The sequence below is a fragment of the Psittacula echo genome, assembly GCF_963264785.1.
Source record: "Psittacula echo genome assembly, chromosome: 23".
Taxonomy (NCBI): Eukaryota; Metazoa; Chordata; class Aves; order Psittaciformes; family Psittacidae; genus Psittacula; species Psittacula echo.
The window spans coordinates 581,387-594,567 of NC_137748.1; the positions used below are offsets into that span (position 1 = coordinate 581,387).

At 47.0% G+C, this 13,181-nt stretch overlaps 1 protein-coding gene across 3 annotated transcripts in view; it reads left to right on the forward strand.

The window, feature by feature from the left end:
- The window catches only part of MAP3K3 (mitogen-activated protein kinase kinase kinase 3), a 33,784-nt gene extending 20,837 nt beyond the window's left edge, over window positions 1–12,947 (forward strand). For 2 of the 3 annotated variants that reach the window (XM_080633228.1, XM_080633229.1), the window contains exons 8-17: window positions 721–854; window positions 1,480–1,553; window positions 3,089–3,156; window positions 3,370–3,462; window positions 4,263–4,454; window positions 6,156–6,304; window positions 8,057–8,188; window positions 8,927–9,056; window positions 10,241–10,418; window positions 12,703–12,947. In XM_080633228.1, coding sequence (XP_080489354.1) covers window positions 721–854; window positions 1,480–1,553; window positions 3,089–3,156; window positions 3,370–3,462; window positions 4,263–4,454; window positions 6,156–6,304; window positions 8,057–8,188; window positions 8,927–9,056; window positions 10,241–10,418; window positions 12,703–12,931 — 1,379 coding nt within the window. In that variant the 3' untranslated portion in view covers window positions 12,932–12,947. The remainder of the gene's footprint in view (window positions 1–720; window positions 855–1,479; window positions 1,554–3,088; window positions 3,157–3,369; window positions 3,463–4,262; window positions 4,455–6,155; window positions 6,305–8,056; window positions 8,189–8,926; window positions 9,057–10,240; window positions 10,419–12,702) is intronic. The other variant, XM_080633230.1, reaches the window with a different exon arrangement.
- Window positions 12,948–13,181: the final 234 nt, after the last annotated feature.

Here is a 13,181-nt window from a genome sequence, read left to right on the forward strand (position 1 = left end):
GTAAAGTTTCTCTCAGTAGGTAGCACAACAGAAACTCTTCAGGTAGTACTGTGCACAGATGAGTACAATGGTTTTCTCCCCCTTGGGCCCCTAAACATCCTCTCTGCCCATATAGCTACCTCATGTAAGTAACAGACACTGCAGAATTCACCAAAGTAGTTATATAGTTTGGGGTTTACACAGTAAAACAGACATCTGGGCGTTCTTTACAAAGGTAACAGTGCTCCCATGGGATCCTGCAATTGCTCAGTGTGACCAGCAGGAATAGGGCTGTCACTCAGGGTAAATGGTACCAGTTACAGCAAATGTAAGGCAGAAGATTGGTTGCTCTGACAAGTGTTTTGTTAAGTGGAGATTAGCAATGAGGTTCATGGCCAAAAGCCAGGGATTCCTGGAGTCCTCTTCCCCCCTTAGGTACTGAAACTATCCTCAGAAGGTTGAGCAGGATTGATTAGAAATAGGTGACTGCTGTGTTAGGGGCTTCAGTAATACCATGTAGTGTCTAAAATGGCAGTGCAGGTGCTTGTGGAACAATCTCCTTTCTGCCATGGCACCTCCTGGTTCCATTTCTATCCAGACTGTAGTGTTAAGGTTCACTCCAGAGTTGCTGTGATCACAGAGGTCTCGTATTAGAGGTGAGGCTTTGGATTCTGTGTACGTGCACGTGCAGTCTCCTTGCAAGAAGCATTCATACCCAAACTGTGCTTCTTTCTGGCCCAGGTTCCCAGAACACAGGCCGAAGTTCACCACCTCCTGGGTACGTTCCAGAGAGGCAGCAGCGCATTGCTCGGCAGGGTTCCTACACCAGCATAAACAGTGAAGGAGAATTCATCCCCGAAACCAGTGAACAGTGTGTAAGTATGAGCATTAGGGGGGAAAAAAGGAAGTCCAGCAGTTAAGGAACTCTCTGAGCCCTCTCACTTCATAATATTCACTAGCTGTAGTTGCATTAGTACCTAGTAGTAACTGCTCTGTTCATTTAAACTCTGCTTCAGGCTCGTTTGTAGATGTACAGGTTCAAAGCCTTTGTTGCAGTGGCAGGAGTTGCCTTGTGAATCAGGCATTGTCTGTCCACCTCTGAATGAGCAGTTTTGGTGGGTGTCACACATGTGCACTCAGGTTTGTGTGACCCTCCTGCATTGGAAACTGCTTTCTCTATTCAAAGAGTAGGAAGTAAGGCCAAAGGGCGATGTGCAGGTGGAGGCAGCAGTGCAGCAGCAGCAGAGACTCTGTTCCTGAAGTCAGTTGGGATCAAAACACAGCCCAAGGCTGACTTAAACTTCGACACCTAAAGCAATGTCTCAAATTTGATATGTCCTTAATTTCTGTGAGAGGATAAATGTAGATTCTAAATAGCTTTAGACTCCCCTCTTTATCTGGACATCTCTAAGCAAGCAGCAGTGGGCTCTGATCCTCCTGCACAGCCTCTTAGGCATTAGATTGAACTGATGTTACCATGTGATTTCTTCTGTGTTGCAGATGCTGGACCCTTTAAGCAGTGCTGAAAACTCAGTATCAGGAAGCTGCCAGTCCTTGGACAGGTCAGCAGACAGGTACAAATGTACAAGCTGTTAGGAACTTATGTGCTGAAATCGAAATAACCAGTTGTACTCCTGCAAAAGTCTGTTCTCCAGCTCATACATTTGCTTGGAGGGAAATAGGAACTTATTTCCTACCTATATCCTAATATAATCCTTGAAGAGAACAAATTGTGTCATAAGACTGGTTTATTGTCTGGCAAAACCAGACACCAACCAACTGGTGGTTCAGTAGCTCTGTGTTACAGATACAGAGTTCTGAAGCATGCCTGCATCTGGCTGCAGCATCTTTAGATCTCCTTTAGACAAGGCTCTACTTGCTCATTTAAGAAGAGAAAAGAAACAGCTACTCTAAGGTTGCAGAAATACACCGTTACAGTAGATCTCTGTGTCCTGCAAAGTAGAATATTAATACCAAAGGTAAAGAAAGGGGCTCTTCCTTGGATGAAGAGTTTGTCGTAGTCTGATGCTCTAGATCTTTTTCTGCTGTTGGTGTTGTTTGAGGTGTTATGGGCAGTTGTAGGTGCTATGAATTTGAATAGCAACTGTGGCTTCCCAGCACCTGTAACATTGGGCTTCCGCATGTTTTTAAGGTTCCTCCAGGCTGATTCCTGTGTAGGTTTTTTTGTCAAGCACTGGAGGTTTGGGTTTGTAGCTCTTCACTTCCTCCAGTTTGTGGAGTCACAGGGAAGCACTTACAGTTAACCTGTGAATATGCACACATTCATTTGGGGAGGGCATTGCTCATTTGTTACCTGTCCTTCTCTCCCCTTTCCCTGCCCTGAGTGGAGGAGTGTGGAGAGGGGAAAGCCTTCCTGGTTGGTTGTTATGGGAGTGGGCACCACCTGGGGAAGCTGCTGTTCTTCGTGTAGCAGGAAAGGAGCCTCACTTGGGAGTCTGGAAGCTGTATCAGGCTTACTCCATTCCCACTAGTTAACAAAAATAGAAGTGAAATAACATGGCTTTGGCAACAACAGAGTTTGTGTGATCTCTTAAGAGACGGTAAAGACCTTCTGCCAAACAAGGGACCAAACTTAGGATTGTGTGAGGAGTCCTGCTTACTGTGGAGAAATGGGGGGGGTTATAAGCAGTGTCTGCCTCAGCTGCGAGTAGAGAGGAAAGTGCACTGAGGTTTTCATGAGAGGAACTCACTCACCCTCATGGTAAATCACTGGAGACAGTAGGCCCCATTGTCTACTGCCCTGTGAGCAATGTGAGGATGATACCCTGTTCTGCTCCTCCTCTTAGCCTTGCTTTTAACCTTCCACATCATGTGTCTGAAGGAAGCACTTGCTCTTATACCACAGACTGGGGAGCAGCTGAATAAATGGCACAAACTGAACAGAAATAGCTGTCCATGTTGGGAAATAGTCTGGTTGTCTGGGGCTAAGCCTGGCTTAGCTCTGCAGGTGTAGTGTGCAGTCGTTGCAAGGACATGGATTTGCAGCTCACTGTTACTGGTGTGCAGATATATTAGCTTGTATTTGAAGTCCATGTAGGTTTTACCCCAATGGATTGTAAAACTTACTTTTGCTTTCTTTCTTCAATAGTCCTTCTTTTCGGAAGTCACGGATGTCCAGGGCACAAAGCTTTCCTGATAATAGACAGGAGTTCTCAGGTATGTCAGTGTCCAGTGTAAAGATCCAGACATGCTGGCTCTCCTCCATGCTTGCTGGGATTGTATAAATAGAAGACGTGGGGATATGTTGATTGCAAAGTTGTGAGGTTTATTTTCTCTTCCTGAAAGGATCCTGCTCTTAGAGCAGAATTGTGTCATTAGAACATTGACTTTATGAAGGAGCCTCACTCCTCTCTTTACATCTCCTTCCAGACCGTGAGAATCAGATCTATGACAAAGCAGGGAAAGGTGGGACCTACCCCCGGCGCTACAACGTCTCGATGCAGCACAAAGACTACAACGATGGTGAGTGGTTTCCAGACCTTCAGGCTTGAACAAGGTGAGACAATGGCAACCTCTAGGGGCAAGTGGAGCTCCGAGTTGAAGAGTCTGGAATTGCCCTGGTCCTTGCAGTTAGTGCTAGAGTTAATGCTGCCATGCATGATGGCACATCTTCACAGCAAGCCACGATGCCTGTCTGTAACTCTGTGCTTAGTTTGTCCTTCTGGGGCTATCCAGGCTGACCAGTGAGGGTTGAGCAGCGGACATAGTTATTAGCCTTGGTCATATATAGTGGGTTCCTACCTCAGGGGTTCATTTTGCTTTGCTATTTCACAATGCAAGCTTGCTTCAGGGTCTTTCAAATATACCAACGACTTCAAGAATCGCATCCCTGCTCGTCAGATGGCTTTATGCAAATCAGTTTCTCAACCAAGAGCTGCAAGTTTTTTCCCTGTATTTGATTTGCATAATGAAAGTTCAGGCACGTTATCTAGAAAGTCATTCTGTCTGTGTAGCTGTTAACAGGCTTTGGAGCTTGGGTGGTAGCCTGTATAAATCAGATTCTTACTTTGGAAGGCAACTTTAGATCTGAGGGGAGTTTTCTCTCCCTTCTGCTTTGGGAATGATCCAAAGCTGCGCTGAACTCGAGCAGCATCAGCCCTGAGTGGTTATATTTTTGCATCTTCTCTGCTTGGCAGTAGGCTCTACTCCGTGGGAGCAGAGCAGAATATGTCCTTTCTCTCCCTTCTCTTCAGTGCTCGACCTCTAGAGCACTTCCTTCCACTTGGAAGCATGTTAATTAAAATGGTCCTTTTTGTCTTCAGGTCGCAGGACATTTCCCCGGATACGGCGTCACCAAGGGAATCTCTTCACCTTGGTGCCTTCAAGTCGTTCCTTAAGCACCAATGGGGAAAACCTAGGCCTGGCATTGCAGTACCTGGACCCCCGTGGCCGCCTGCGGAGCGCTGACAGTGAGAATGCCCTTGGTGTGCAGGAGAGGAACATTCCCACCAAATGTAAGTAGGAATCATCCTGGTGGTAACTGGGGGAAGGCCTCCTGGGGTTAGAGGCAAGAAGGACTTGTAGAGATGAACTCCAGACCCAATACATAACCATAGCTGATTTTAACAAGCCATTCAAAACCACATAGGATCATAGAATCCCAGACTGGTTTCGGTTGGAAGAGACCTTAAAGCTCATCCAGCTCCAACCCCTGCCACGGGCAGGGACCCCTTCCACTGGAGCAGCTTGCTCCAAGCCCCTGTGTCCAACCTGGCCTTGAACACTGCCAGGGATGGGGCAGCCACAGCTTCTCTGGGCACCCTGGGCCAGCGCCTCAGCACCCTCACAGGGAAGAGCTTCTGCCTAAGAGCTCAGCTCAGTCTCCCCTCTGGCAGGTTCAAGCCATTCCCCTTGGCCTGTCCCTACAGGCCCTTGTCCCAAGCCCCTCTCCAGGTTTCCTGCAGCCCCTTTAGGCACTGGAGCTGCTCTCAGGTCTCCCCTTCAGGAGCCTTCTCTTCTCCAGGCTGCCCCAGCCCAGCTCTCTCAGCCTGGCTCCAGAGCAGAGCTGCTCCAGCCCTCGCAGCATCTCCGTGGCCTCCTCTGCACTCACTCCAACAGCTCCACGTCCCTCTTGTGCTGCTGCCCCAGAGCTGGATCAGGACTGCAGGGGGGGTCTCCCCAGAGCACAGCAGAGGGGCAGGATCCCCTCCCTGAGCTGCTGCTCATGCTCTGGGGGTGCAGCCCAGCACACGAGGAGGTCCTGGGCTCAAGCACACACTGAAGCTGGGTCATGGGGAGCTTCTCGTTACCCAACACCCCAAGTCCTTCTCCTCAGGGCTGTTCTCAATCCAGTCTCTATAATTCCATGGCTGTGTTTTGAGACCCATCTGTTAAGGCCTTTATATCTTTCATGTGCTCCTAGTAGAAAGATTTACTTCTGTGTTGATGTCATCCCTGAGTCGTTTTGTGGGGAAACTTTATATTATTAAGAGAAAAAAAGACAATAAATGGTTTCTGACGAACTTCAGCTATCCCATACACAAAAGAAAGTATCAAAATGAAGACATTTAATGCAGCAGAGTAGGCAACACCCTAAAACACTGACTGGCAGGAAATCTGACTACATTAGACACGGCAGAGCTCATCTTTCAGCTCTTCTGCATCTTCACACTGTCCAGATGGCTGGTTCCCTTCTTCGTTTTTAGAGTTTCTTGTTAGCCTCCTCATCACTGGCTGCATTGCACTGCACAGGGCTGGTGGTGTCCTGTCAAAGTACTGGTCTTTGCAGGGTATGCTTTGGTATTAAATGCAGTCTGAAAACCTGGGCTGAGGTGTTCATCTCTGGGTCAGGAGACCACTGCTTGTGCAGTGCGGTAGAACAATGAGAACTCAGCATTCCATCTGATGTAATATCCTGCTGGGCTATTGGAGGTGGCTGTTTTAGCTGGTCCTCAGATATATATTTGTTAAAGTCTGATTGTTCAGCAGATAAAGAAGATATCTGCACTGTGCTTGCGTTGTGGCTCCTACCTTATCACTCTCTCGTAGGGAATTATGACTTTTAATTCTTCTGCTGCAGAGATAGCCTTGCGATGAAACCCTTCTCAGTGCAAAATAGCTTTTCCAATCTCAGCATGATGGAGATTGATCTTTGAAGAGCTCCATTATCTTGAAATAGTCGAATGGAAAGAGAAATGATTGCTGTTCTCTTTCAGCTCCGAGTGCTCCAATAAACTGGCGACGAGGGAAACTGCTGGGCCAAGGTGCCTTTGGTCGTGTGTATCTGTGCTATGATGTGGATACGGGCAGAGAGCTTGCAGCTAAGCAGGTCCAGTTTGATCCAGAGAGTCCTGAAACAAGCAAGGTAATTCTCATCACGGCTTCTAAGACCCTATAAGATCTTTTCAAGTGCCTGGATCTGCCTGTCCTCCAAAGCTGGCACTTCCTTAGTTTATCCTGGGGTTTCAAGTCGTGTGGAAAGGAATAGGAGTCATTATTCTGTGAGATTAACTTCAGCCTGGAACTAAAATCCATTTTCTGGCTTCATTTTTGGCTCTCTTTTCTCAGCTTTTTGGTTTGTAGCCAGGTTACTTGAGGAATACTAGACTGCCCTGTGTTCCTGGTTAGGCATGGATGTGAATGAAACTAAACCGAGGAAAAATAGGACTTTTATTTGGTTCTCAACAAAAAAAGACTGCATGCACTTGGAAAATCGGCTTTCTGAGCTTATATGGTAGGCCCTGTATGAAGTTTGTTATTTATCTGCTTCCTCTTCTGAATTCTCCCTATCCTCAAAACAAACTGAGCTGTGGTGTCAGTACATCAACAACAGGAATATGACAACACATTGGAAACAGTGGAGATGGGAAGGGGCACCTTGGAATTACAGATTAGCACCCAGCTCCCTGCACAATGGATGCAGTTGGAATGGCTGTTAGGTTCTTTGTTAGTGTTTTAACAACGTACCAATTTCCCAGTGTTGAACAAATTCATTTTGAGCTGGAATAACTGATCCATGAAGATTGAATTATCCTGATTTTATATGGGATATCAGTGCCAAGTCCTAACTTAGTCAGTTCTAAATTATACCATTTCTCTGTTGTAAATGAGACAGTAACTCTGAGCCAGAGAAGAGCAGCCTGGAATGTTCACTGCAGCTCCAATCCTTAAACTATCAGTTTGCCCAGTTAAGCAACTTCCTCTGATTCCACACACCTCTGCAGCAGCCAGGTCCTTGCTCTTGAGGAGCTGCATCCTCTCCCAAAGGGAGAGAAGTGAACCTGGCACCTTCCAGAGGTAACTGGGACTAATTTTGGGGAAACCATCATTCTTTTTCCCATATATCCTCATGCTCTGGTATCTTTATTCATCCTGTTCATTCCCTGGATTCAGAAAGAACCTGATACTTTCCCTGGGCAACAAACATCTCTGCTTCAGTGTGGAATTGTTGGATAGCCTGTGTGCTATGATACCCTGTTTTCTTTAGCAAGAATAAAGCAAAGAATCCGGATCATGTGCAATAGCTGCAGATTGTGTGAAGTAAATAAGAGAGGAAGCTGTTTCTGAGTTGATTCAAGTAAAATCACCAGCGGGAATCAGAACAGGACTGTGTAGGAACTCTTAGCACCTGTAGTCTTGCTCTCTCCCTTGCTTGGGTTGAGGTTCCTACAGAAGAGTTCCAGGCAATGCTGTAACTGTGTATTCAGTGCTTTTGCGTAATGGAAATTAACACTCAGTGTCCTCAGGTTGGTGGTGAGAAGGGAGGTTGTACCTGTGGTGCTCATGAAGAATGCTTCCAACCAGCTTGGCTAAAACCATTCAGCTACAGAATCAAGATAAGAAACAGCTTTTTCTGGTACTAAATCCATTTCTGGATGGTAGGCCCATGTTCTAACTATCAGAGCTTCTGCTCCAATACTTACCTGCTTGTTATACGGTAAGGATTAATGTGAAACATCAGTAATGTTTGGCTGTTCCAAGAAGTAGGTGAACCGATGCCATGGATTAGACTTCTTCAGTGTAGTGGTGGTCTCATATTGTCAGTGACTTGGACACATTTATGAGGATGGAATATTTCTGGGGCCAGAACCTCATTTTCCTCCTTCTACATCCATAGGAAGTGAGTGCCCTGGAGTGTGAAATTCAGCTGCTGAAGAACCTCCAGCACGAGCGCATTGTTCAGTATTACGGTTGCTTACGGGATCGAGCAGAGAAGACCTTAACCATCTTCATGGAGTACATGCCAGGGGTAAGAACTGACACAAGCAGTACAGTCACAGATCACACAGTCAGATGAGTGGGTTTATTAGTTGGTGTGCTCACCCTGTGTAATCCACCTAAAACCCTCTTAGTTATGCCACTTTCTCATACTGGGTTATAATCACAGAATCACAGAATGGTTTGAATTGAAAGGGACACCTTCCACTGGAGCAGCTTGCTCCAAGCCCCTGTGTCCAACCTGGCCTTGAACACTGCCAGGGATGGGGCAGCCACAGCTTCTCTGGGCACCCTGGGCCAGCTCTCTTTCATCAGTCACTAAAGGCAGTTCTTCTCTTCAGTCTAAATTTGTTCTACCAAAGTACTTCAGAGGACTTGGGCCAACTTGTAAATGAGGCTCAATGAATGAGCAGTCTCATATAGTACAGCAAATGAGGCTAAAAGTGACCCTGCAAAAGGGAGAGTTTTGATCTGGACCAGTCTGCTGAACTATTTTATTACTTGTCTTCACAAGCAGTTGTACCAGCACAGCTCAAGAGTGGAGGAAGCAGAACCTCCTTAAGCTGTTTTGCCATAGAGCATCTCCTTGCTTTTCCTAAAAGGAGCTTCTTAGGGCAAAATGCTGTAAGAGCATTTTACTGAAGCCAAAAAGGCTTCAGGACACAGCTGGGTGTCTAACCCAGTTACCGCTCATGGGAACTGGATGGAGACTGCAAGGTGTGTGGTTTGGCATTTCTTTGCCAACCCTTTCTGTTTGCTTTTGGTGCAGGGGTCAGTGAAAGACCAGCTGAAGGCTTATGGTGCTCTCACGGAAAACGTGACCCGAAAATATACTCGCCAGATTCTCGAGGGAGTCTCGTACCTTCACAGCAACATGATTGTGCACAGGGACATAAAAGGTGAGAGCAGCTCATGGTTGATGTCTGTCCCACGTGCTAAAGGAACTCTGGAAACAGAAACGTTGGGGCTCCTGAACATTGCTTTGCTCAGTTTGTCCCATTGTGGTCTTGTGTTCATGTGCACAGCTTAAGGAAGGTGATGTCCTAGGCTGGGTAAGGGAAGTTGGGCTGTTCTCTACAGGAGCTGAGAGTTGTTCCTGCCTTCATTATGCGCCCTCTGGGCTGGCAAAGGGAAAAGATTATGCTGATTCCTGAATAACACCTTGTACACCACTGAATTCAGCTCTTCCAGTGCGGAAGTGAAGTGATGAAACTATCTCCCAGCAGACATGCATTTTCCTTAAGGGCAGAAGGATTTCACATAGGCACATGCCACATAATGGCAACACAGGGTTCTTTATCTTATTGTGCCTTTGAAGGAAGAATTGGATTTGGTGTCTAAGTCTTAGTTTGTGTCCACATATCACAGAATCCCAGACTGGTTTGAGTTGGAGGGGACCTTAAAGCTCATCCAGCTCCAACCCCTGCCACGGGCAGGGACACCTTCCACTGGAGCAGCTTGCTCCGAGCCCCTGTGTCCAACCTGGCCTTGAACACTGCCAGGGATGGGGCAGCCACAGCTGCTCTGGGCAAGCTTCTCAGGGCAGCTAAGCAAGCTACACTCTGTAAGTTTGCTTTTTATCCTGGTGCTCCATGTTCAGAACCTCTGACCCGGTAGAGTGGAGATTGACTTGTTTATTGTAGGAGTTCAGAGTGCTTTCATTAGCTGCATCTGTTACCCAGCTGACAGAAAGCAATGATTTTACTCACCAAAGCAGCATCCCAAGGAAAGTATTTCCTACACAGCTATGTGCTATCCAGCCATTGGCCTGGGGGCCCTGCATAGGCTGAGCTGTTTACAGGCGGTGTAACAATGATGGTGCTGACTCAGCTCTGATTTCCCTTCCCCCTTCATTTCCTTGTGTTTTTTCCCCTGAAGTTTTTCCCATTTACAGCCATTAGCAGTTGGCTTGTCTACAGCCTGCATTACAGCAGTGATGCTTAGCAGCTCACCTGAGGCTTAACAGGGAAAAAGCCATCCCATGAGCATGGTATTTCTGGGTTGGATATCAGCTCCATCGGCTGCAGATCCAACAGTTGGATTGCATGAAAACAGCTGTCTCCATTCTTTGTTTCTTGTCCAGGAGCCAATATTCTCCGTGACTCTGCTGGGAATGTGAAGCTTGGGGACTTTGGGGCCAGCAAACGGCTGCAGACAATCTGTATGTCTGGAACAGGCATCCGCTCTGTCACGGGCACACCGTACTGGATGAGCCCGGAGGTGATCAGCGGAGAAGGCTATGGAAGAAAAGCTGATGTATGGTGAGGCTCGAACCTTCTGTCCATAGGTCAATTTACACCTTTTCTGGAGCGAGATAGAACACATACATTCTGTCCTCTGTATATCCAGATTGTGATTCTGCCTGGACCAGAAGTTTAATGCAAAGTGGAGGAGCTGGTTTGAACTCAAGACATGACCTGCTGCAGGCTGTGCTTTCAGTGTCAGCATGCAACTGCTCCTATAGTTCCTCAGGGGCGATTTCCACTCATTCCTCCCTCAAACTGATAGCTGATTTTCTGTTTTCTGACTGGTGCAAGGTTTCCCTCCCCCTTATATCCTTCATAAGAGAGCCTGAGGGTTGGTTAGGGAGAATCCATTCATTTGGTTATAAAATGAGAAGTGTGCCTATAACACACTGGAAATGAACAGGATGGAGAATTTGAGCTTTAGGGGAAAGATGCCCAAACCTGGAATAACACAAAAAATGCAGGTCAAGATCAGAGGTGATGAACTATGCATGAATGGAAACTATAGCCATGCTATTATTGGCATAGCCAAGAAACAGCCTCTGTTGAAAGAAAAGGGCCAAATGTCCTGTGTCAAAATGTTAGTTTTGGAGGCCCTAAAAAGGTGAAATGATTAAACTATATGACAGCAACAAAAGGTGTGTTTGTCTGTGCACAGTAAAGCGAGGCCAGTGCTGTTTCCTGTACAAGCAGGGAGTGGAAACACCTGAAATGCGTCTTGTATGGAAAGAGTTAAGTTCTCCAGACTCTCCCAGATGGGATGCTTGGGAAGAGAATGGAGCACGTGCCTTTCCCCTTGAGTTGGTGCAGTTGTGGATTTCCTCTTGGTGCTGACATCGGTCCATTCCCATCAAAGAGACGCTGCTGTTGGCTGGGCTCCAGTTCCTACAATCCCAATGGTTCTTTAGGGGGGTCAGAAGTTTCCAGTGCAGCATTAGTCCCAGGGTGGATGTGCATGGCCGAGAGGCTCAAAGACGTAACAGATCTGAGCCTCTGGCTTTCTGCCACTGCTGCAGGCCCCTCTCCAATTTTCTTTTTCCTAAATAGCAGAATATGTGAGCTATTTGTTATTGCTGGAGTGACTTGACATGAAAAACATTCCTGCCGTTTGCTGAGTATCTTAAAGAAACCGGATCTGCTTAAACGGCATAAATCAGTCTAAACAATAATATATCCCTGCTTGCTTTTGAGCAAGCCCCCAGCACTTCAGCACACATGGTTTGCATTTTCTGTACTCTCTTCTAGTAAAGTCTTAAATGGCTGGAAACCAGTGTAAAATGTTCACGTTGGATTTTAAACCTTGTCAAGAAATCATTTCTTGCATATTCGCTGGGTTTAATTCCTTCCCTTCCTTGTCTTGGCAGTTGGTGCAAGCCTGCCTCTGAAAACGTCTTTGCTTTTCACTTCAAAAGGGGCTTTAGTTTAAAGGTACAAGAGGCAGTTTTGCCTTTTTGCTGGAACGATGTGATCAAAAAGGACTGGGTATTAGATCTTCACTAACTGCTTTTGCTTAATCTGTGGCCTGGAGGAAGCAATTGATCCTGAAACCCTTGCCTGTGGAATATTGGCGTCACACTTGCTTCAGAGAGGTGGCTCAGTTATGTCCATCCTCATCATCTCCTCCTTGCCTTGAAGCGGCCTGCAGAGCTTCATTAACTGTAGGAGTTTTGCCTTAACATAATGATGCATGTGCCCCCCCAGTGTTCTAGCTTGCTGCCTTCTCACTTTGGAGCTGTTAAGACTTTACTTTTTGACTGCCTACGATGGCTGGCTTCTTCTAAAGTGGAGATACTGAGGCATTCTGAGGCTGTGCACTGAGAAGGGACTTGACTTTTTGCGATCAACCAGCTGGGATTCACTGGAGCTTGGTTAAAAAGTGTGGGTTTACCTTACACCAGGTGCCTTAGAGAAGTACCAGGAGCAGCAACACCTAAACACCACTGAGGCCAAACAGCACCTTGAGGGACATCTCCTGTGCACCTCATGTCCTCTGTTGTTAATGCAGATGTTTGCTGAGAGGAGAGTTTGAGCTGAGAGTAGCTGGACAGATGGCACTAAATGGCTCCTGGTGCAGTGAGGAATCAGCCTCCCTGTCTCAGCACTTCAGTGCTGAGCTGACAGTAAGAAAAGCAGCAACCTTGGCAGGTCTGGCTCTGTGCACACATGGGGTTTGCTGAACACAAAGCCATCTTCTGGCTGGTTCCAGAGCAGACCTGGCCCTTGCTGTTCGCTGCTCAGCCGTTCCGTGTGTTATTGTGTGTCAATCCTTGCTTCTTGTTTTCCTTTCCTGCTTTTCCAGGAGCCTGGGTTGTACTGTTGTGGAAATGCTGACAGAGAAACCACCCTGGGCAGAGTACGAAGCCATGGCAGCCATCTTCAAAATCGCCACCCAACCCACCAACCCGCAGCTCCCTTCCCACATATCAGAACATTGCCGGGACTTTCTAAAGCAGATCTTTGTGGAAGCCAGGCACAGACCCTCTGCTGAAGAGCTGCTCAGACATCAGTTTGCACAGCTCCAGTACTGAATTACCTCCCTCGCTAGCAGCTCCTGCTGGGCTCTCCATGCCCCGTGTGGTCTAGTTGCAACTGCCCGTTGTGGTGCTGCATCTTCCAAATGCCAGCTCAGCTGGCCTAGTCCTTTGGGGAAGTTTATGCCAAGGAACCTAGGGTCTGCTCTTGTGCCTGATACCTTTGTTTGCTGGACTGATGTTTGTTCTACTGCCAGCTATCCAAACAGAGCTGCATTTTTGCCCTAGTTACCTTGATGTGAAATTG